The 25,725-nt window shown below is 40.7% G+C and overlaps 1 protein-coding gene across 3 annotated transcripts in view; it reads right to left on the bottom strand.

Annotated features, from left to right (window-relative positions):
* Positions 1-4,793: 4,793 nt before the first annotated feature.
* Positions 4,794-25,725, bottom strand: part of LOC125414793 (bifunctional heparan sulfate N-deacetylase/N-sulfotransferase 3) — a 157,344-nt gene continuing 136,412 nt past the window's right edge. For 2 of the 3 annotated variants that reach the window (XM_085677752.2, XM_085677753.2), the window contains exons 13-14: positions 12,356-12,458; positions 4,794-9,836 (exon numbers count right to left, since the gene is read on the bottom strand). In XM_085677752.2, coding sequence (XP_085533878.2) covers positions 9,465-9,836; positions 12,356-12,458 — 475 coding nt within the window. In that variant the 3' untranslated portion in view covers positions 4,794-9,464. Of the gene's footprint in view, positions 9,842-12,355; positions 12,459-25,725 lie in introns of all 3 variants that reach the window. The other variant, XM_087897606.1, reaches the window with a different exon arrangement.

The following is a 25,725-nucleotide window of genomic DNA, read 5'->3' as shown; positions in this document are numbered from 1 at the left end:
TTTTGTTAAGTTAAGCAGTTCACAAATAGGGGCAGATGTCAGAAGGTCCTTCTGCATCCTCAAAGCAGCTTGACATCTGTACATAAAATTAAGAGCACAAGATCTGCCTCGAACAAAGCCTCCGGTCAAGGCTTTGCTGTAAATCCTGAAGCACCCCTTTATGCTGCGGCCATGTGCCATCCCCAGGAACCCTCACCCTAGCATCTAGAGCTGGAAATAGCCCTTTTCCAGTCATTCCCTAGGTACTGCTTGCCGTCCTGGAATTGGAAGCCTAGGTAAACAATTTGTTCTTTGTAGACTTGTAATTTAGAACAGGCCACCATGACAGTGTTGACCGTCAACCTCATGGGATCTAAGATGACCCTAGAGACAAAGCTCTGGATATGCTTGCGAGGAACATCTTAGACTCGTTTGACTGAGGACAGAAGGTCCACCATTAACGCAGGTGGCACCATTCCATGGCTGGGATCTCACACTCAACAAGAAGCGAGGGGATGTTGGGGGGAGATCCACCACCAGCATTCAAGGCTATGCTTCCTGACTACGGGCACCATGTGCCCAGCTGCCTCATGGCTCTTGTCACCCTGCTCTCCCCACCTCGAGGGACTGTACCATGGGCCCAAATCAATTCTTTGCTCCTTAAGTTCATTTTGCTACAGCAAAGAAAAAAGTCTTGTCCCTGCGTTCAATGAAGTGACTAAGGGATTGATTGGCATTTGCTAGGCAAAGCTTGTAAGTCAGACTGGAAATCACTGTTACCCACACACTGTGGTGGGGTTCCCTGACTTAATTGAAGCGTTTCCAAGAGTGCAGTCAATGTCTCTCCAAAGACCACCCATGAAGGAACATACGCTGAAGTGTTAAAGAGTGCTTTCTGATTGAGGAAAGGTCCGTCCATTTTAAGGCAAAAAGTAACCGTGACTGCCCAGCAGGAGGAACACAAAAGCTTTCTGTATCAAGGACCATGAACCATTTTTACTGTGCTGCTAATTTGAAAAAGTGCAAGGCTTGGCATTGTGGGTGAGATAGTCCTGGGCAATTTTACTAAGAGCTTGTAGATATTGAATAAAATAATATTTCTTAGATTTCATACTTAAAAAAAAAACACTGGCAGACTAGGAACATTTTAAGGAGATAGGCATGACTGAATCAAGTTGTTTTCTAGAAAAGTGTGGAGCATGGTTTGGATTTGCTCGAGTGCCTCCAGCCTCCAAAAGTATTGCTTCGCTTAAGGGAGAGCTAATGCACCTTGTTTGAAAGGACTTTAACAGCTGTTTTAACTCTTTCTTGGAGTCCCCTGGCTCATACATACGGGGTGACAATTTGGAGGTTTCAAGGTTCATAGTTGCAGATGAAGGGTATGCTCAAGTGGTCCTTGTGGCTGCATACGCTGTTCTCAGGCAAGAATCGCCCTTAGCAAATCTCTCCCTAGTAATGGAACATTCAGTACAGACAAGCTGAGTTTCAGGTGGGCATGGCCCAGTGGCTGTTGGGAAACCAGCCTGGAGGCTTTCTTGATCTCCTCTAATAGGCACAGTTCATAGGAGGCTTTTATCATTAAAACTGACTTTGTAGCTCCAGGGTCAACAAGAACGCTTAAGGGCATGTTCCCCACTGTCTGGTATGAATGGCTCTTACGGGAAAAATAATGGTGGGAGATGAAAGGGTTATGGAGTCCCTGCGCATCCTTGGTCCTCGGCAGAGTCATCATTAACTGGGGCCATCTGGTGTCTTTGTTGTTTGTCAAGCTAGTTTTTTTTTTTTTAAATAAAGGTTTATTTGTTAATTGTATGTATATGTGCCACATCCTGTATGTCTTGGTCCTGGAAATCTGCCTGGGGTGATGAGGGAATGAACACACATACACACACACACACACACACACACACACACACACACACAAACGCGCGCGTGCGCGCACACACACACACACACACACACACACACACACACACACATACACAGTTGTGCCCACTCTGATGGAGCAGCACCAACCATATACTGACCCAGAACCAAGTTTCTTATATATAGCTTGGGAAGGAGTGGTTAGTCTTGGTAGGAGGTCTTTGTTAGATAAGTCTTAGGTTTTAGTCGTCTGGGAAGAGGAAGCTGCCATTGTTACTACTTTTTGCACACACTGGTTTTTCAGTCATAAATGTTTGTACTTAGGCCAGAGGAAGGCTTTTCCATATTCCCCATCTTCAACTGGAGGAAGATTTTGCAAATCCCCATGGATCTGTGCCATTCATTGGTCCCTGTCAATAATACACATTCTCTTAGAGTTTCCTTGGCTCCCCACAAATTTGTGTATGTGTACGTCTGTGTATGTATGTACATGTGAGTGCTGGTGCCCACAGAGGTCAGAGGAGTCAGCTGGAATTACAAGCTCCAACTCCAGTAATAACTGGCCCAAAATGGGTGCTAGGAACCACACGTGGGTCCTTTGCAAGAGCAGCAAGTGCTCTTAACTCTTGAGCTATCTTTCCGGCAGCATCAAGCTGGCTGTTTTCAGAGTTGGGGCCCAATCTTTTCCACACCTCGTTCTCAATACAGACAAGGGCATCCGCCCTGCAGACAGGGTCTGGATTCTGTATTTCCAATCTTGGGTATTTTGGATAAAGATAAAGGGTTGCTCAGTCTTCATTTGAGAAGGATTCATGCCTACAGCCTCAGTTCTCTGTGGTTCTCAATTAATGTCTGGTGAATATTACCCTCAGGACTCTCCTGAAGAAGCAGAAGGCAGTGATGAAGAAGGACCACACTTGGTCAGGACGGCTTATTTATGCTTATCTCTTGTCTCCACCTTACCTGTGCTCCATTTTTTCCTCTACTCAAGCCTAAGGCTCATGTTACTACCCTGAAGATGAACTGAGATGTCACCGGACACCTGTAACAGTCCTGCTTGCCAGTGTGGCCACCTTGAATAACTCTCTACCACTTAATGTTCCCGCAGTCGCTTTAATTGATATATTGGGATGGGTGGCAGAGTTGAGACCATGGGAGGCCATCTTTCACTCTGAAATCCCTAGTAACAGCTAAAACTTGAAAGTAGAATTTAGGGTCAGAATGTTGTTTACCAAGTAAAGAAACGATGACCCTTCCCTGGTCCAACTCTGTAAACCATGCATAAAGTGTAAGAGTGAAGTTGGCTTGCAGTTTTAGTTGTTGATTGAACAGGATATTTGGTCCAGAAATATAGATTAGCAGTCATTTCCTTTACTTAATGCATCCTGTCATAACCAAGAGGCTTAATGTTGAGAGTTTCATGTAAAAACTATCATGAAGTCGATGTGCTTTGAAAATCCCTCTAATTTCTCAATTTAGCCTTCTGTGCTATAAAATGTGGGGAACACATTCTTCCCATCAGTACCAGGGACTTGAAGCCACTGCAAGATTTTATTAGTGAAATCTGCTTTACTTCCTTGAAAGGGGTCGTTAGGTAAATTATGACTGGCCAGCTTGGTTGGGACACAGGATGCTCAGATGGCTGGCTGGCTATTGTTTTTGGGGGTGACTGGAAGGGTGAATGTTGATGACAGCATGAATATCAGTAAGCTGAAAAAGGTCAAGCCATGTGGAGGAAGACTGGATCACCTCCGCCTAGTTACCTAGGCTAGAAATAGATCTGCTCTGGATGCTCTACGGCCAACCAGACTGGACTCTACACCACTTCTGGGCTGCCTCTTAAGGCTTGAATGAATGTATTTTTTCAGAGCTCTTGTGTGCAGTGTATGGGTATATGTAGGTTTGTGTGTGTGTGTGTGTGTGTTTGTGTGTGTGTGTGTGCATGTGCAAGTGCACACACCTGTATTTGTATGTAGGAGTGTAAGTGTGTGGAGGCCAGAAGTAAATACTGGGTGTCTTCCTCAGTAGTTCTCTACATTACTTTTTGAGACAAGATCTCCCACTGAATTTGGAGCGCATCAGTTTTTCTAGACTGGTTGGCCAATGAGCTCCAAGGATCCTTGTGTCTCCGTCTCCTCTAGCACTGGGGTTCCAGATAACATTGCCATCCCTCCCTTTTCTGTGGGTGCCGGAGGTTCAATTCAGGATCTCATGTTTGAATGCCAGGGGCTTCACTGAGTAATTTTCTCACCCTTCCTTCTGTAGCTTTCTATATAAAATTAGAAAAGTAAGTTTATATGTGTAACTATTCTATATATCTCTATGTGGCTCTCTATTAAATATTATGAGTACAGACAACAAAACGAAACAAAACAAACACACATAATTCTCACCTAAAAGAGGGGTAAGAGATAGTTTATCCTCTTACTCCATATCAGCGAACACAGCCTGGGCAAACAGACTGACGTTACTCCAAATTCCATGCTCCATTGTGGTAACAGGACAAGAAAAGTCAGAAATCAAGACACTTTTCAAATTCACCGTTGGTAACATTAAGTAGGTGGTTACAGGAAAGGAGAAATCTCAGCTGTAGGCACTAAATCTTATTCAGTAACTCTTAACCTTTTGTTTGGTGGAAGCCAGGGTTTTGTTAATACATTCCAATTTTTTTTTTATTAGTTAAATCACAGGATGTGAGGTCAGGCCCAGTGGGCAAGGAATTCATATCAGGGGAGCAAGCACAGTTGAAGATAATTGTGTTTAGGCTCGGAATCAGCAGCACTTCAATGTTTTGTGACCAGTGAAGCTTCATTCATTTATCGACCTTGTAGGGATTCAGTGGATGGTGCAGTTTTTTTTTTTTCTGAGAACTCCCTCCCTTCCCATGCTATTTCTCTGGAGAACCCTAAGGTAACAGTAAACAAGATATTTGACAGGAATTTTGCAAGTGAATGCTTCTCCTTATTTATTGGCATTGTCCAGGATTTCTCCTTCTTTAAGAGGTCTAAGTAAGCTGTCGGCGTGTAGCCAATTCCGAATTTAGTAGCTAAGAGATCTTCGTCATTTCTCTTGGCAATCGACAGGGAAACGATAGAGACTCAAAGGTTAAGGTAGTCGTAGGATGAATGGAGAAAAGTGTCAGGAAAGGTTAGCAGTAACTTTCATATACGAGGGAATGAAGGCAGGAATTTGACTCCAACGTTGATGGAGAGCACTGAATATAGAGAGGATTCTCACGTACCAAGATTGGCGAGAACAAACGAAAGGAATCAGTGGCGCTACAAAATGGGGAGAGGCGGCTCTTGGTTGTCAGGTGCGCCACTTCACAAGGTCCTCCGTAGGTGTTTCCCGAGATAGAATTAGTGTTACACTGGATATATTACAGTTCTTCGGAGAAACAGAGATGATATGTAGCACATGCAAACACACATGCACACACACATACGCACACACTATAATATAGTGCATACTATGACTATATACTATATTGGTCACTTTTCTCTTGCTGTGATAAAACCCAAGACCAAAAGCCACTTACAGAAGAAGGAGTTTATTCGGGCTTGCAGAGCCAGAGGGAGAGTCAATGCGGTGGGTGAGGCACGGCGGCCGGCAGCCAGAGCAGGGAGTTGGGAATTCACAGCTCAGAGAACAGGCGGGAAGCAGAGCGCCAACTGGAAACAATCTATGAGCTGTCAAGTCTGGCCCCAGTGATGTGCTTCCTCCAGCAAGTCCTCATCTCCTAAAGGTCTCCTGACCTCCTCAAATGATATCAATGACTGGGGACCAAGTGCTCAGATATATGGAGCCTATGGGAGACATTTCTCATTCAAATCACCACGGTGCACAGTAAAGGATTTACGCGCATGTTTGTATCTGCCACAAAGTCCCTTTATCTGCTGCCTGAACACAGGAGACCGTTGTAACTCATTCTGTTGGTGGAGCCTAAAACCACGGGGAGCATTGGCACAAATCCCAGTCAGATGGAAAATAGGAGATGTTGCCAGGGAGGCAAGAGGAGCTCCCCATGTTTCCTTTTTTTGCATGTCATCCATACTGGGGAGGACAGTCTACTTTCCAAAACTCTCTAACTCACATACTAACCTCTCTCTCCCAGAAAGACCCAGAAATAATAGTTAATCTTGTTTAGCCAACTTCACATAAAATTGACCACACTTTTCCTTTATTGCCAAAGGACAAGTTCACGTTTTGGCGTCACATGACTGAGCAACCCTTGTCTGAAGTGAAAACACTGGACGTCCAAGTCAACACAGAAGTCACTTCCTGAGAATGGTCAGCCACAGAGGCTGTTTCCCCTACAAAAATTCCTGACTGTCGGAGTTAGTTAGCTACAGGGTGTTTTAGAGGTGTGATGCAGTCAGGAAGGATCTGTGAGTTTCTGTTAGTTTAACCCCTAGGAGTTAAAAATATAAAGATTGTTAAGTCACTAAAACTAGAAACAGCAACATTTCAACAACTTATTTAGAAAGATCTCTTAGGGAAGGAGGAATTATAAAAAGTGTCAAAAAAGGAAGAAGATAATTCCCTAGTTAGAATATATTCTAACCAAGTCTTTCAGTACTGTCTCAGTTAGGATTCTCAGAAGACTATAACACACACACACACACACACACACACACACACACACACAAACATATACATATAAATGCACAAACACATACAAATACACACACATACAAATAAACAAACACACACATACAAACACACACACACACAAACACATGTGCATAAAGATGGAGGAAACTATGGTGTTACCATCATTGACAGAATTCAGGTACAGAGTGTAATTTGAAATTAAGGAAACATTGGTATTGCTGGTTGAGTGCCCCTTCATTAATGAGTTGTTTCTTAAGTGCGTGCTTCCAAGCCGCAGGGCTGATATTCTTAAAGCACACTAATGTTGCTATTTTAAACTAGGAATACTCCGATGGGTGGGTTCATTACCAGTTCATTACCAGCTCACTGACTGGTCCTGAAGTGGACGTAACCTGTCATCCTGCCTTAGAAAGAAAAACACGAATCAGCTGTCGTCCAGGTATTAATAATGAAGGGGTGAGGCAGGTTGTAATGTGAGAAAACCTAGTGTCTTGAAGAGAAAGAGATGAAAGCAGAGAACGTTTGTGGGGAATGAGGATCCTGTCTAACTCCTCTCCTCAGTTTATGTTTTCCTTGCAGAGATCATTTTCTAGATATCTGTGAAAGGGACTCGCTCATATCTCTCGAAACGCCACAGAGAGAAGGCCCAGGAGGGTCTTGAAAGAGGCAGCGTTGTTCTATTTGGAGTCAAATAAAATCACAGCAGGCAAAATTGAAACAGAAATTCCTCATTGCCTACTAAGCTCTTCAATTATCTCTCCATTTGAAATCATAATGGTGTGCCTTTGAACCCCGGCAAAACAAGTCCCTGGTCATTATCTAAAATCACCAGGCCCAACACCCTCATTTTCTTATCAGTTTATTGTTATACATATGAGGGATCATGCCACTTTTAGAATTATAGTGAGGGCTTTTTTTTTTATTTAAAAAAAACCCAGAGGAAAAAAAAGTTCCCAATAATTTTCATTCAATGTGAATGACAAGAATATTATAGCTATACACATTGAAATTACCATTTCATTTCTTCCTGAGGAAGCCCCATATCATAAGCAATGAAAAAGGGAATTCTAGTTTCAAACAGCTAGTTTGAAATCATGTTCTCTCTCATTCTTTTCTCACAGATTTCTGTTACTTTTAGGATAGCATAACAGCCAGCTGGAGCTCACAGTGTGAAGTCTGTGTGTGTCCTGTAGAATTTGGAGCTGTCTCTTTGACATGCAGTGTGGTCAAAACCCTTTCAAAGGGTTGCTATTTGGCACTGCATTCAACACGGGCTAGTGAGTGAGCAGGTCTCCGTAACCCCACCCCCTCTTTTTTTTTTTTTATCTGATTCATTATATGTGGTATTTTTGCCATTTATTTTAAAGGCACTGTCTACCTAGACTAAAGGATGCCAGAAGCCAATTTATCTAGAGGTTCAAACGTGGAGACACATGTCAACGTATTTTCTCACTCCATTCATGAGCTGACATGCTGTCGCCAGTGAGACCGTAACAGCTGGAGCTACCGGGTCTCACAACCCCCTTGAGCCAATTTTCTTCAAATGAATGGACGTGGAAGTGAGGGATGATTGTCCTTCTGGCTTTGGCAGGTGATGCTCCTGAAGCTGCAGCTGTCAGAGGGAAGACTGATCTCACAGCCTTTTGCTTTGGCTTCTCCGTCAGGGTTCTTAAAATTTGGCTGTTTGTCCAATTCTTTCTAGTAACTGCTTAAAAACCCCTGTATTCTTTGAGTACATTAGAACATGGGAAAACCTTAAACAGACAAATTGATAACTGGCCTGTGTATGAGGAAATACACACTGAGAGAAAGTTTGCCCCTTCTGTTTTCTAACGGGCAAATGGCTGGACGAGTGCAGCTTTATGCACTAGAATGATAGCCAAATCTTCAGGCCATTGACTTTCTTGTATATCTTTTTTTTTTCCTCAATATATCTCATAAAATACTTTAAATGAGCTTCTGTAGTCACGGAAGGGGAGGTACTACTTAATATTTACATATATGTCAATTACAATACAAAATTAAGTAAATATTAACACAGGAAAGTATGCTCTACTGTACCCTTGTTTTGACTTCTTGGCTCGTCATATGTCTAATGTAAACTGAGTGTGTTTCAGGAGCCAGGCCTATCTTTGCACTTCTGCCCTTTTTTTTTTGTAGATGCTCATACGTTTGACTACGCCCGCTGTTGGGTAGGGGTGTGGAAGGTACGTGGGACGTTCTCAAACACTGGACTTGACTTGGTCTCCACCTTTTAGTAGTACAAGAAATGTCTCAAATAATTTGTATCTTAATTCATTTCTACATAAACCTGTACATAATATAATTTCCTGTGGGGCCACCTGGAGAAGGCAGCTGTTCAATAGTTTATGTCTGAGTACTTTAGTGAAGCGCCTCAAGAAACTGTCTTTAGTTTTCAGTCAGTGAGGTTTGTTCAGTAGCTTCTCTGCACATCTAAAGGTCCGTCTGTTTCAGATTGGACACTTCCTGCAGAACTGAAGGTGACCAGGATAGACCCGCCACTTAACCGCGGGAAAGGATAGCATGGCCATCTCTCTTTCTCTCAGAGGGTTTAGTCAGCACTCTTCCACTGTTATTCACTATTCTGATGTAAAAATGGTTTCTATTTACTGGCTAACAAGTCTGAAATACACAAACCCATAAGCACACTGGACTGTACACAAGCAGTCACCGCCCTGGCTCCAGCGCCATCTTTCGCTTCTGTTTAGTGGAGACAAAGTCCAGACATAACTTTCCAGTCTCTGGGTCTCACACAGTCATGGCCTATGCTGGGAACCTTTTTTTCCCCCACGCTTTTGGCATTTTACACTGCGACATTTATCATTGTAGAAGATATTTCACAGAATCACATAATTTTTCTTTTTTACAGTCAAACAGAGATCCAGAAATGTACAGAAATACAACTTTAGTTGATAGACAAAATAGTAAATATTAGTGTGAAATGGAACAGGTCAGTGCCAGTGTTTTTGTTTTTGTCTTTGAATTTACACTGGTTGCTGTGGGGCTTCCACACGGCTACACAGTGGAAGGCCATCAACTGCGAAGCTTCTTAAAGATCCTTTATATGCCCCCACCCCCACAATCATCCACATGCCAGCACATGGAAGGAGCCTCGCGCGTTTTTCTTGACGAAGAGGTATGTGTTTGACAGCTTTTTGGTAGCTTCTGTGAGCTCTGGAGAGGCGCATGCCGGTCCACGGACAGATTCCTTTTGCTTTTTGCCTCCACCGCTTTCTGCCCGCTACCTCACCTTCTGCAGCTCCTGTCTCAACCATGAGGGCAGAGGCTGCCCCAGCCGGTGCAGCAGCTTGGAGAGCTCCACGTTGTGGTCCCGGTAGTAACTGGACAGAAACGCTCTGCTCTGAGTGCGAAGGGGGAGAAACATATATTTTATTCTACTCAAAATACATTCCATGCCTGTTGGCTCTGCAGAAGTAGGTGCCTCAGGTACCCCAAGTACGGGTCAGGAGTGGCATGCAGCATGTGGACTGTGTTGGTAACACGTGTGATGCTTGACTCTCTGTCTGGAATCTGCACTAGGAGAGGCGGCCACTGCCCTGGTGACGTTTGCCACTCCAAACATGCTTGTTTCCACACCTTTCTGCACAACATCAAATACTTTACTCCTTTAGGCAAACTCAGTGTGTGTTTACAAAATACCCTCGTTGGCGTCTACAGTCAATATTCTGAAAAGCTGAGTTTCTCCTGTTAATCTTGACTAGCATCAAATTTGTAGAGTATCTCAGTTTTGTCTATGTTAGACCAGAGTGAAATAAAACACTAAGATACACTTCAGAGCCTTTTAATAATTACACATGGAAGTAGCTTTGATGTGAAAATTAATATATTTAAGGTTTTTTTTTTTATTGAAACAATGGGGGAAATTACCTTTCAACACGTTTTAGTGCGTTCTGAATGTTTCCACAGTGATCTGATGGTGTATTTTGATAGTCACTCAAACAGAATTAGAGTTCTTACAAAGTAATTGCTTTATGAAAACAATAGATCCCTCTCTCGCTCATGTCTTCTGTATAGACATGAATTGTGACCTGACCAAAGTCCTGTCTATCAGACTGGCACAAAGCATTGTGCCCCAAACCTTTAGAGATAAAAGTTTGTTAAACAAATACAGACTACTGAGAAATTTTGACCACCTCAGGATTGTCAGTTAACATAATGTATTTAATACTGTGAGGAAAATAAAAACCCAATATTTAAATTTCTGAGTTCCAAAAAATTATAGTAATCAAGTTATATTTTTATAGTCAAACTAGATGCTAAATATACTATGAACAAATCTTGGTGTATGCAAAATAAGCGTGAAGGGAAAATACAGGGCCCATGTACAAATATGGGACTGTGAAAATGGCAGCCTTAGTCATTCACCATGCCATTGTCCTAAGCAGAATAAACAAAGTATTGGGTAACAACCTGCATGTGTGCATTCCTCAAAGCCTAGATTATATGTTGGTGTGCTGAACAACTGAGAGAAATCTTGTCTCACTAGCATATCAACAGTTCAAAGTTTAGAGTGCCATATTATCTGTTAACATTATAATCTATGTTCCACAGGATCATTTGACATTGAAAACAGAAAATATTTTTTCAATTTCTGGTTGATATATCCCTCTTTTTGATTTTAGTTGACATTTTTAGTAGGCCAATTCTGTGAAGCTATCATTATGTAGTAAGATATTACCTGTTTTTCAGATTTAGAATCACAAATTCTATTTTTCCATTCTTGCAAGACAGACACCAATTATGTAAATGGAAAAAATCAAAACAACCAACCTTGATGTATTGAAACACAAATATCACTTTAAATTTAATTAAAATGTTATTTTACTGCATTTAATTTATTTTACTCTCTGTGTGTGTGTACATGCCATGGCACACGGAAGGATGCCAGAGGACAATTCTCAGCAGTTGGTTCTCCTTTTTCACTGAATATGTCCTAGGATCATCAGGTCTTCTGATTTGGTGGTGGGAACATTTATTCATTTAGTCCTTTCTTCCACCTAATTCTTTCTTTCTCTCTTTTGGTGTGGGAGAATTGTCTGTATTCTGTCAATCATATTTTAATAAAACGCTGATTGGCCAGGCAGGCAGTATAGGTGGGAAAGCCAGACAGGAAGTAGGGGTGGAGCAAAGAGACTGGGAGTATTCTGGAAGCAGAAGCTCCCTCGCCAGTTCTGCCCAGACCACCGAAGAGGCAGCAGGTAACTTGCCCAGCTGAGAAAGGTACTGAGTCATGTGGCTAACATAGATAAGGATAATGGGGTAACATAAGTTATAAGAGTTAATAAGTAGCCTGACCTAATGGGCCAATCAGCTTTATAACTTATAGAGATCTCTGTGATTGATTTTCTCTGGGACTTGCCGGTTGTGGGGTTCTGGGCGGGACAGAAACCCCAACAAGCTGGCCCCTCATGTTACACTCTTTCTCTCTCTCTCTCTCTCTGTCTTTCTAATTTATAATATTTTAATGCCATTGCCTTTCTTTGGAATACTATATTTCATAATTTTTGTTTCTCAGTTTTGCTTGACAGCTTTTATACATTTATATAATGAAATTTAATATTTTCCAACCCCATTTCCATCCCCATCCTCCTCCTTCTCCCTCCCTCCTCCAGAGGATAACTAGTGCTTGTTAGGGTAGAGATGCCATTTTCTTTGTGGTGTAGCCACCGGAAACCCTTGCTACTCTTGTGCAGGAGATAACCCTGTACCACAAAGAGGACATGGAAGCAGAAAGGGACGCACTTTTAGTTTGTACAAAGCCTGACTTTTGTTCTTAACCCCTTTCCTAAGTAGATAGGTGGCCTTGTTATTATTTATAATTTCTACATTTTATACCTTCAGGGTCTATACTTACATCAGAATCCATTGGTGGGTATTTTCTTCCTTTACTCTTTCCAAGGCACTTTGTTTTTCCTTCTTCCAAGAGCTGACACCAGAAGCCTTTGTGAGAATCGAACCTAAAAGCAGAGGGAATCGCCCAGATTAAAAGCAAGTGGTTTTCAAGCCATTTACAAGCTACCACGGCCAGTGCACAAAAGTTATCAGTTCACACCCAGGGAGACGGCAACGTTTTTCATTTGACCTTTTACATCAAGTCTTCTGGCACACTTCCCAATTTTCAGCCCATCTGTCATATTGGTGAGTTTGCCAGGCTCTTGATAGAGCAGTTTCCACAAGACTTCCTATTCAGAGAAATTTATATGCCAGCAATAGGGTCCACCCTCACCCTCTGAAAAGCAACCAGGCCTTTTGTCCTCTGGAGTGTTAGGATGTGAATTCTTTAACTCCACTACATTTCTGTTTAGTGATCTTTTTAAATTTCGGTATGAGGTTAGTACTAAAGAGAAAATGCCTATAAATTGATTTTTTTTGGCTGTAATTACAGAAACAATGGTAGTAATATGCTAAATTTACATTTCTGCTTGTAACGCTGCTTCGTACATTTCCTTCTCCTTTGGGCCTTTGTTATAGCTCTTTAGGAAGTAATAGCATGGTGTTTTGGTTTGTGAATTCTTACTAAGTATAAGATAGATAATGGGGCAGGGGGCAGGTGCACATGCCTTTAATCCCAGTACTCAGGAGGCAGCACCAGGCCAGCCTGGTCTATAAAGTAAGTTACACACACACACACACACACACACACACACACACACACACGATAGATAACAATGACATGAAGAAAATACTTGTCAAGGTCTAAGTTTCTGCAGACTGTTTTCTCAGTATTCAGCGGAGTTCAAGTCTAGGCCGACTGATTCTACATTCAAGGCCCAACCTTTCTATTTTATATTTATCTGTATCTACCATGATGGGTCTATTTGTTGTAAGCAAAGCAGTGATTTCTATGCTCAGATGTAAATGTGGAAGTAACAGCAATAGTATTTCCTCCACCTTTGCTATTTGGTGGTTTGACCGCCATAGTTTCTTCTTGACTAGGTAGAATTACTTTGGGTTAATTTCCTTTGGTGTTCAGTTTGCACTACTCAAATTTCTACTCTCAAGAGTTTGCTCAAAATCAGCCTGTGGACAATTTTGGAAATGCAAATGAAAGCACGTTTAAATTATAATAAAATTTAAATAAAAACATTTAAATTATGATCTCGAAATACCTAAGAATAAAATGAACAAAACCATGCCACCACTGAAAAATACAAAAACACAGAAGGCCTAACTAAATGGGTGCTGTGCCATTCACAGAGAAGATTAAATACTTGATTGGCTGGCTCCAACATTATATATGATTTGTATGATTCCAATTAGAACTTGACTAGACTCTGCCAATTTTTTTGAAGAAATGGAAAATGACTTTGAAATAAATTTGAAAATATGAAGGATCTAGATAAACTAGAACATTTTAAAAAGTTTGAAACAAAGAGCCACACTGAAGATTTTATACTTTCAGTGCTTCCTGAATTCTGAGTAATCAATGCTGCTCACAGTCACAGTGCTGGACCAATCAATGAAGCAGAATAAAGGATGCACAAACAGAACTCCACCATACCACAGTGCTGGACCAATAGAGCAAAATAAAGGATGCACAAGAGACCTACACATCTAAGATCATTGACTTTCAACACATAGAAAAAAGCTAATTCAATGATGGAACTAAAACAAATCATACTAGAAAAAATGAATATTAACATGGAAAATAAAGAGCACTGACAGTTGCATCACACTGATGGAGAATTTAACATGGAATAAATGACTGACCTAAACCTTTAAGTTAAAACTATAAAAATTCTGGAAGAAAAAAATGTAAAAAAAATTCTTTATAGAAAAGGTCTTATTTATCTCAAACTGGTCTCAATTAGTAAATTCCTGACCCTCCTGCTTTTACCTCTAGAATACATAGTGATTGGCTTATAGGTATGCACCACCTCGCCCTTGGTTAATGCAGGGCTAAGGATCATACCCAGGGCTTTGTGCATGCTAAGTGAGAACTCTACCAACTGACATATATCCCCACCCTACATAAAACATCTTCATGCCCTTAGGTTAGGTAAATATTTTTTAAGATAAATTATAGCATGAAAATTTTGAATGTATTAAAATTTTGTTCTTCTGAAGATTCTTCAGAAAAGAAATAAGAAATTATTTGTAAAATGTGTATCTGAAAAGGAACTTATACTTAGTGTGTGAAAAATGAACGACTGATGGGGGAACTTTAACTATGGATGGGGAGGAAAGGCAATATCATGAGAGAGGAAGGGGTAAATCACATCAATATGTACAAGAAAAATCATAGGGAAATATATTACTTTATATGCTTACTTAAAATACACATAACATATGTGTGTGTGTGTATATGTATATACATTTTTAATAGAGTTATGTCACATGAGGTGAGGATGCTCTCCCAAAACCATGCAGCATCTAACAAATCCCCAGTGCCTCACATAGGAAACATCTTGAGTTGGGGGAATGCAAAAGTTTCTCAACACATAAACAATATGTGTTATTGTCATTGTGCTTAATAAGGTAAGACCCTCTTACTGAAGAAACTGTGCACTGGAAGGAATCAAGCTGGAACTGAACTGGAAGCCTCCTCCCTAAGGACCATCACAACAATGGTGGGCCCAACAATACATCCGTGATGGGGGTACCAATAGCTGTCTAGCTGGACATAAGGCCCACTAAGTGGGAAGGAATTCATGTCTGGTTCTGTAAAACTCGCCATCAGTCCTTGGCTAGCAAGGTCACAGACCCTAGAGAACAATTCACGAATACCATTTACCTAAACGAATGCAATTTCTAAGTATATTCTAAGTAGCCTCCTATCCACATATATGTGGAGTGTTCATCCTTCATCACAGAAACTTCGCTGTGTTTTAGATGGAGACTATTACAGAAAGCACAGAGAATAATGCCCATGGGATGCTCAAGCCTAGAGGCTACATCTGCAGCACAACCCATGTACCCAAAGCTCAGGGAACACAATGGAAGGGGAGAAGAAAGGCAGTAAGACCACCTGGATGCCTGTCGCTTGATAGTGTTGCCTAGACAAGGACAATGAACTCTCAACACTATGGATGCCAGAAGACCTGATGATGACAATGTCGGCTGACACCCTAACACTGACGGGAAATTTCACAGTGTCCTATTCCCAGATGAAGAGCTACAGCTGGTCAATGACTTCTAAGACAAGAAGAATCAGTTTCTGTAGTATGAGGGCTGGCTTGTTGGGGTTTCTGTCCTTCCCAGTACCCCAACAGCCGGCAAGCAACAAAGAAAAATTACACACAGGACTCCATAAGGTTATAAACTGATTGGCCCATTAGGTCAGGCTTCTTGTTAACTCTTATAACATATATTACCCCATTATCCTTATCTATGTTAGCCACATGGGCTCAATACCTTTCTCAGTGTGACAGCTTACATGTTGCCTCTTCGGTGGTCTGCGCAGGAGTGAAGGAATGGCTTCCTGCTTTCCAGGATACTCCTGTTTTCATTGCATCACCTCTACTTCCTGTCTGGTTTTCCCACCTATACTGCCTGCCTGGCCAATCAGCGTTTTATTAAAATATGATTGACAGAATACAGACAATTCCCCCACATCAAGTTTCTTCTCGGGACAAGGTTCCTCGTAGGTTGTAGAATCCCAATGGATGCATGAATGTACAAGAAATGTTAAGTGGACTTGATAGGTGTATGTATATATGGAAGTATAGATATGTATATATGGGCAACAATAATACTTTATGAATAAGACTTTATGAATTTGGGAGATGGGAGAAGTTTGAGGAGGAGGGAGGAGAAGGAGTGTATAGATGCAATGCTTATGTATATAATTCTTAAAAAGTATATATAACTTTAAAAATTGAGGAAAATTTTGAAAATGATACAACCAGGGAATGAGTGTAAAATTTACTAAACTTCATGCATCGTCAGTAAAACACAAATTAACATTAAAAATGAAATAGCACTTATGAATTTAATGATGGAATTTAAAGTCCCAAATAAAGCAATGGTAAAGAGGTGAGGTAAACGGCACCACAGACACATTGCCTGTTTCTTTTACTTGTGACAATTTATTAGCATATGATTTGCTCGAAGGTGTTTACTGAATAAAAGTAAAACAAGTGACCCTGCAAAAATATTTGCATAAATGTTCATAGTGGCTTTCGTCCTAACAGCAAAACAAAAACAAAAATAGAGGAAAAAAATGGAAACAGCACTATGTCCGTGGATGGATGAAAGGAGCACTCTATGACGAAGGGAGACAGACGGCTTACAAGTACAAGAGCACGGAGCGTTCTCAATGCTGAACTCACGGAAGTTGCTGGTCTGACTCTCAGGGGCTGAGCACAAGGGAAATAGCTTGATTGCCCAAGAGCATCAAAAGCATAAAACACACCTCTGGAGGAAGGCACGTCCTGGAGGGAGGGGCTCCCTGGAAGGATGGGTGCCTTGGAGGAATGGGTGCCTTAGAGGGAGAGCTCCCTGTAACTAGACTGTCGTGGATATAATTTAGTCATAGTTGTTAAAATTCACTGAACCCATAACTGTTTTAATTGGGGAGTTTTATTTATGAAAAAAATCATATAGTAATAATACATCTTAAATAATAGTATTACTTAAACTATGTATATGTGAAGTCTATGTGTAGACAAGTAGTTTATAAGTATTGCCCTATGAAAATAATATAAATTAATATTTATGCATATGCCTGTCTTCAGCTATGAATCTCAATGACACGACGGCACCCCACTTCTTACACAAGCCCATTTCTTGCTGCTACTAAAGCAACCCTATGAGATCAGAACCCACGGCATGTCATTATGTTGTATATACTCTTGTTTCAGTCAGGTAGTTCAGAAATGAGTTTTCTATTCAGAGATCAAAGGCAGCATCAACCAGGCAGTCTTATTAACCTGCCTCTGCGTGGACGTCTCCAGAAGTTGTTTGCAGAGCTTCTCTAGAAGTCTGCTCGGCTGCAGTCGTTCTCACTAACATTTTCGGATCAGCACTTTCCACATTTGGGCTGATCTCATTTCAAGCCTTCACGTGATCAAGATTCAGAATCCAAAGCAGCTGCTATTATGTTGCTAATGTACCTTATTACACATATATGATTATGGCACATGGATGTTATGTGAAGAACTTTTCTGGGTTAGGTTACTACATTTGCATTTATTTACTTATTCATTTATTTATCTGTGTCTTTTTGAGACACTGTTTCTCTGTGTAGTCCCAACTGTCCTCCTGGAACTCACTCTGTAGACCAGGCTGGTCTTGAACTCACAAAGATCTGCCTGCCTCTGCCACCTCTGCCCAGCTGGTGTATTACATTTGCACTCAGGAGGCCAACACGAGAAGATGACAAGTTCAAGGCCAGCCTGGGCTATGATGAGAGTACTAGACTGGACTAGGCTACACTCTTGCAAATACAACAGATCAAGATGAACATCATCAACAAACAAACAAACAAACAGCAGCAGCAGCAACAGCAACAAAGAAGTCCTGGGAGAGAAATTAATTTTCCCCAGGCATACTGATGTTAAAATCAATCATCAAAAGCAAAATAAGGGAAGCTATATGGTTCGGCAGGTAAAGGCATGGTCACACAAGCCTGGATACTTGAGTTCAATGTTCAGAATCCATCTAAAGGTGGAGGAGAGAACAGACTTCTCAAGATGCATTCTGACAAGAGAACTCCCCACCCCATGACATGTGCTCTTACACATATATATTGTCACAATCACAAATTAGAAAAAAAAAGGGAAAATAGGTTTTCTTTCAGCTATAGGTTGAAAGAAATTTGGTCAGGTATCTTACAGAAGGCATCATTCAGGACTTTACTGAGGGAAAAATGGTGTGTGTGCGCGTGCGTGTATGTGTGTTGTGTGTGTGTGTGTGTGCACGCGTGCACATGTGTGTATGTGTGTTGGGAGTGTCCATAACTGGCACTTAAGGTAATATGTTGTATACATTCATGTTAGTTGTACAAATGTAGAAGATGAAGCGAGCCATTGTGTCTGTTCTCCACGTGGCCTGAGGAATCATCGGGTTTGATTATTGTTCACAAAGAAAAGATGAAGGGATTGCTGTGGATGAAGGTCCTTGGAAGGCTGAGGACATAATAGTATTTCAGAGCCTAAGTAAAAAGGTTTTACAGAAGACGGAGAAAGCTGTCTCCACATCTGTTTGAATAAAACAGTAATGATCTTTCCCGCAAGAATAATTCCAGACCACGTTCTGGGGGAACATGGAGGAAAAACAACCTTTTTAATGTATGCATTTGTAGCCATTTTAGAGCTGGGTCCCTCCTCCCAGGGCTTTCAGGAAACAAGCCTTTGGATGAAGTGTAATATACTGTTTACTGTCCGATTGTCCCACAGTGGAGTTAAAAATACTCCATCACTGTGTCCCCAGAGTCATGTATACAATAATTATTAATAAACTTGAACTAAAGAGAAAAGTTAGAGAGGATAAAATTGCTTGTGAGCTTGTGAAGTCAATCACCTGGGGATATGGGAATATGATAAAGGAGACGTGGGTCAGGGGAAGAAAGATTCTTCAAGGAGAATGACAGTTCTTAATATTCCGTATTGGTGAAAACACCATTCACCTTGGATAGATGAATGCCAGTGAACATTCAGAGAATACTTAGAAAGTGTGTCTGAAATACCTTCGGACTGCAGTGGCATTTTCAAGAGAAACTAGAGCAGATGGATTCTCAAATTCAAAGTGAAATAATTTATGCTATGAATACAGGACAATAACAAGACACACACACACACACTTCTTAACATCTTCAAGGTATAACTAAAATATAATATTTTCATGTTATATGTACAATCCAATGGCAGCAACATCATAGATTCAGAACATTTCTTTTGCCTCATAAAAACTCGAACCCAAAGCTAGCGTGGTGACACACCACCTTTAATCCCAGCACTCAGGAGGCAGAGGCAGGCGGATCTCTGTAAGTTCGAGGACAGCCTGGTCTACAAGAGCTAGTTCCAGGACAGGCTCCAAAGCTATAGTGAAACCTTGTCTCAAAAAAACCCAACCAAACCAAACTAAAAAAACAAAAAAACCCAAAAACCAACCTCCCCCCAAAACAAAACTAACTCCTTCCCAACAAAACAAACAAACAAAAAAATCCAAAATAAACCATGACTAGACATCCTTGATTTCAATGTATTCTATGCTCTTGAGACAAGGTAGATCTTACTATGTAGTTTAGGATAATCTGGTACACACAATACATACAAGGCTCATACAAGCCCTCCTACCTCAGTTTCCAAGTGCTTAAATTATGGGTATATATTACACACATGAGTCTAACTTCACCATTTACTGATATTTCCATTTTTTCCTACCATGAAAATGCCAAATCAATCCATTTACCAGGTGACAGGCATTTGGATTGTTTCTTGGTGTTATATATAATGAATAATGCTTCTATGAGTGTTTACTTATAAGTTTTTTAATTGACATAGGCTTTTATTTATCTCGAGAGAAGTTCCTTCAAGCAAAGTTAGGCTGTTGGTGAGGTGGTGCTTGATTTTTAAGAAACTACAAAACTACTTGCCAAAGGGGCTATGTACCATGCCAGTATACAAACTTTAGGAATCCCCTTATTGTTGCCCAAATTTGGTATTATCTTTTGGGTCTATACCCATTTGATATAGCCATTCTTTGGCATTGAGTGGTATCTCAATTTGATTTTAGTTTGTATCTTTCTGGCTACAAGTTGATGTGAAAAGTGACATTTAAAAATCTCTTGACCACATTCCAGAGCAGGCAACATTCCCTAGAGTAGCAGAGCAACACAAACCGGAACTAGTGGGGCACAGACCTCAACAGAGTATTCTCAGAACATGAAATAAATGGCCGAGAAACACATGAAGAAATACTCAACATCCTTAGTCATCAGGGAAATCCAAATCAAAACTATTTTGAGATTTTTATCTTACACCAGTCAGAATGGCCAAGATCAATAAAACAAATGACTGCTCATATTTGTGAAGATGTGGAGTAAGGGGACCACTCATCCATTGCTGGTGGGAGTGAAACTTGTACAACCACTATGAAATCAGTGTGGTGGTCCCTCAGGAAGGTGGGAATCAATCTACTTCATGGGCCAGCTATACCATTCTTGGGCATTTACCCAAAGGACTCCCACACCCTACTACAGAGACGTTTGTTTAACTATGTTCATTGCTGCTCTATTCATATTAGTCAGAAATTGGAAACAGCCTTGATGCACATCAATGAAAGAATGGATAAAGAAATTAAACATTTACACAACGGAATATTACTTAGTCATTGAAAATGAAATCATTAAATTTACAGGTAAATGGGTGGTGCTAGGAAAAATCATCCTGAGTGAGGTTACCCAGACCCCAGAAGATAAATATAAAATGTAGATGATAAGTCTTTGTGATGAAGGCTACAATCCGAATAATCACAGAGGTTAGGTATAGAGTAAAGGACTAGGTGTGGGGGGAAGACTCTCCCTACGGAAGGGAAATAGAATAGGTAATTATGGATAGAAAAGGAAGGGGCTGGAATGGGATAATCAAGCAGAAAGGGAAGGAGTGGTAAGGGAAAAAATATGGGGCAGGATAGTTAAGGAGTTGTATAGAAACCCACTACAATAGAAGCTTCTTAAAATATATACATATTTAAATGAGATCTAAATAGAATTACCAAATAATAGGTAAGACAGCCCCTAGACCTCTCTTGCCACCAAATGAAACCTCCAGTGCCAGAAATGTGCTGCATCTAATTGAATTGTTGGTCAAAGGGGCTTTATGGAAAACGCTAAACAACCCCAACAATTGCCAAAGCTATTGGATTCTCTTCAAAACTGATGGTAAGGTGCTATTACTAAAGAAAACACCTACACAACTCACTGAACTCAGAGAAGTTGAGCTGGTGCCTTTACCCCTACTGACTAGTTAGTATTCATGGTCCTGAAGTTACTCTGCATGCCACCAGAGAAGAAAGGTAAGCACCAAACCAGCTATGAACCCTTAGGTTTACAATAGGGACTTACCTGCAAGATACACCGGTGGAGTAGCGGCACAAAAGTTGTGAGGGTAACCAATCACTATCGGATTGGATTCAATGTTTACTTCATGCGATAGAACCCATAACTAACATTGCTTGGGTGGCCAAGAATCTGAGAGCAGATAAATCAAGTATGTAGGGGAAAAACCAAATATTACTGTTCTGCTAAAGGAATGTAGCAATAAAATATTTCCTAATAATATTCTTCTATACTTATATATCAAAGTCTTGGTCAGTTATCACCAGAGAAGCTTCTTTCTGTAGTCGATGAAGACAAACCCAGAGACTCACAATTGGACAAAATGCAGAGACTGAGAGACCTTGGGATACACAGCCCTAAAAGGGATGTCTCCATCAAATCTCTTCCCTCAGGGTTCAGGAAATTTTGATGAAGAGGAAGCAGAGAGACTGTAAGAGCCAATGAAGGTGAAAGACTCCAAGGAAAGAAAACCTTCTAGATACAACAGGACTGATGCTCACACAAACTCCCAGAGACCATGACAACAAACCCAAGTCAGGTGGCGCCCCAGTGTTGAGAGGGGATGTGGACACAAAATCCCCATCTATAACCCAAAGCTACCTCCAAATGATAACTGCACGCAAAGGAAACATTAGTTTTCTCAAATGGAGTCTCACTGGATATACAAATCATACTTGAGGGCAGACCCTATGCCCAGCAGTGGGTAATTAACACAAGAAGGAAGTCAATGGTACTTTTGGAGTTTTTTTTTTTTTTTTTTGGTTTTATATTGTTTTGTCTGGGCATTTAAAAAGAATTTTAACCTGCAGGTCTTTTGCTGTATAGGATGGTTTCTGATTTTGTACCTTTATGGGATTTCTTTGTGTGGGATGTGCGTCTCTATATGTTTCTTGTGCTTTTTTTCCTTTGGCTCTTTAAAAAAAAAATCTGTTCATTTGCTTATTTTGTCCTTTCAGGTTTGTTTAATTGTGTATTAGTATCATAATATTTACTTATTTATTTTTAGACACCTGCTTGTTTTCTAATAAGAAAGAAGAAGAAAGGGTGTGGATTTGGGTGGGTTGGAAGGCAGGGAGGATCTGGGAGGAGTTAGGAGAGGGGAAACCCTAATCAGAACATGTTATGTGAGAAAAGTCTATTTTCAGAAAGTAGAGCTAGGAACTAATAGTACCAATCACATAGTGTTTTTTGTGATATATACAAATGTGTATTTACATACAAGATACCCAGTAAACAACTGTGTGTTTGTCTACTATATAAATATTTATGAGTATGTCATAACCAACTGGAGTGGGCTTTCTGCTTTCTTGCCAGCCCTTAGCATTCTCTAGCTGCTTTCTTATAGACAGCCAGAAAACCAACAGATTGTAGTTCTTATCACAACTATTTTTTTTTCTGGCAGTTTTAACATGGCAGATTTTACTTGGAGTTATCAGCAGTGATGTGGGTGGTACTTCCTGGCCAATGTTAACTTGGCTGCAATTAAAGAGACATTAGAAGGTTTTTTTTCTGAATTATCAAGAGGGTTCAAAATTCCCTTCTGACTCAGCCAAGCCCCAACCAGAAAACACAACAAAACAAAAGAGAAACACAGACTATGTCATTCCCTCGCCTTCATGTTTTCATTGCCCACTATTGACATTTTCCAAGGGCATTAGTATTAAATATTCATACAACACAATCTGGTTTCATTAATCTGAACAAGTATGCCCCGACTGAGAAATGAGCTGCAAGGTGAACGTTTTGAAAGGGAAGAAATCTGCTGACCAGTGATAATTCTGAATGGATGGTGTCTTAGTTAGGGTTTCTGTTGCTGAGAAGAGACATTATGACCACAGCAACTCTTATAAGGAAAATATTTAATTGGGGTGGCTCTCTTACAGTTCAGAGGTTCAGTTATCAAAATGTCGGAGTGCATGGTGGCATGCAGGCAGCTGGGGTGCTGGAGTGGATGAGAGTCCTACATCTTGCAGGCAACAGGAAGTCGTCTGAGAAACTGGGTGGTATCCTGAGTATAAAAAAACCTCAAAACCCGCCCTCAGAGTGACACATTTCTTCCAACAAGATCATATCCCCTCCAACAAAGCCACACCTCCTCATTGTGCTTGAATTCTATGAGATTATGGGGACTAATTATGTTCAAACTACCACAGATATATAGCAAAATTAAAGGTTGATATTTCTGATTCTGGCTTATATGAATTATCATAATCTCTGTCAGGTATTGTTGCTCTTTTTTTCTCTTAAATGACTAGTCAGTTACCTACACTACATAACACAGCTTATGTAGCATTGCTACAGCAAACCCTTCAAAGGTTAGGATTGAGTTTATGTTAAACCAGATCTGTACAACTGTAATCTGATTAGGTAATTCCTATTCATATTGTTTTATTTATACTGTTTATTTCAAATCACAAACTCACAAAGTGAATATGATTAAAAACACATCAGAAACCCACTATGACAGCTAAAGCATCATGTGTTATTTGTTGGTTTTGTATGAAATTTAGAAATCTTGAAGACTTTCCTTAGCAATTGGAGAAAGAAATAATCTCGATTACTGAGGACTTTTTGGCCATTCTTGGAACGTACCTTTGACACTAGAGTTATCTCTACTGAAGATAATCAGCATAGGGCCCTTTTTGAATTTTCCTGCATGCCAAGATTGTAGAGTAAACCGTTTTCACAGACTGCCTCCCATTTCCCTCTTGTACTGTGTGTAAACACTGGATTAATCTGGTTTATAGTTAATACATCAATAGAGGACTTTAACGAAAATGCAATGGTGATAATAACTTCAATCTTTTGGAGATCAAGAGGGTACCTAGAAATGCTAAGTGTTGAAATGGTATAATTGCTTGTGGTACATTTCTTTTTGCTCCTTTTTAGTACCAAAAGAGAAAATCTTCTCTCTCGTTATTAGCACAATAATAATCAGTGCTAAAGTATACACTAGGAGTCTACTGGGAGTTGAGTCAATGCTATTTCTGAGATGGATTTCTCCTCCTAGTTAGGCCATGTTTTCAAAGCCCTGGAAAAACAGCTGTTGGGTCACAGTGACTCTGCTAGGAGGAGGGGATCATTAGGACAGGCTGCAGACAAATAGCTCAGAAGAGCACGGGGAGAGGAAAGAGCATTTCAATACGAGGACAACGAGATGTATTGTCCAAATACCTTACAGCAAGTGCACGGCTGGTTTTTACAAGGTGTGTTAGGCCAGTCAATGACTGACATGAAAATGTGGCAAGAAACAGCCTGGAAGTACATTATCTGTGTCAGCAAGGTGACAGCTCGGGCAGCCCTGATGGACCCTCAACTGCTTTCGCAGATTACACCTGCTACTTTCCCCCCCGCCAGGTAAGAGAATCACATAATGGGCAATTTTAGCTAGCTACATTCCAGGTGCACAGCGACCCGCGGTTCTTTGTACACGGTATGTTTCTTTGATATCCACTCTCCCAAGTTCACTTTGCTTTTTCCAGCAATGGAGATGAATAAAAAGGCTCTGTGCTGAGCAGGATGCAGAGAGGACAAACACGCCTCATGCAGGTCAAGGACCATTCTACGAGAAAAAGAAACGGTGTCTTTAGAGACGCCTTTATTTCTTTTCTCTGAAACAGAATGCTTTTCCAGAGACCCTATAAAAAGATACAAAGATAAGCCAACTTGAAATAGAAAATCGTTTGGAAAAAAAAAGCTTCCTTTTCAGAGAGACACCGAGAGCAGAAGGTGGACTTGAATTTCTAACTGCAAAGTAAAAGCACTCAGCTTTCTTTATGGTTAGGTTGAATGTTAAATACTTAAAGCTGTGTCTATCAGTGTTGGACTAAAACTCCACAAAACTGGCCATCCTGGGAGTATAGAAAACTAGCCCAGCGTGTGAATGGTAACGGCAAAGGAAGAGACTCCCGGGAAGAAAGCTCAAAACTGTGGAGTTACAGGATCCTTTGGCCTCTAAGCCAAAAGTCTCTACATACGGTTGGTACCTGGCGTCGGCAGTGTTTGATGTCTTTCTACCAACTCTTTGCTGCAAGGGAGGCTGAAAGGAAAAAGGAACCCTTTTCTCACTTTCTAAATTGTCATGAAATGAAGTGTATCAGCAGAAGCAAACCCAGATGGCTTAGGGAACCGAGTTTTATCTGGGAGGAGTTGGAGGAGGGGATGACTAAAGAAATTATGATGATGATATTAAATGTGGAGGAAAAGATAAAGGGATGAAGTTG

This window comes from Myodes glareolus, chromosome 17 (genome assembly GCF_982192425.1).
Source record: "Myodes glareolus chromosome 17, mMyoGla1.1, whole genome shotgun sequence".
NCBI lineage: Eukaryota > Metazoa > Chordata > Mammalia > Rodentia > Cricetidae > Myodes > Myodes glareolus.
This window is presented reverse-complemented; position numbering and strand designations above follow the sequence as displayed.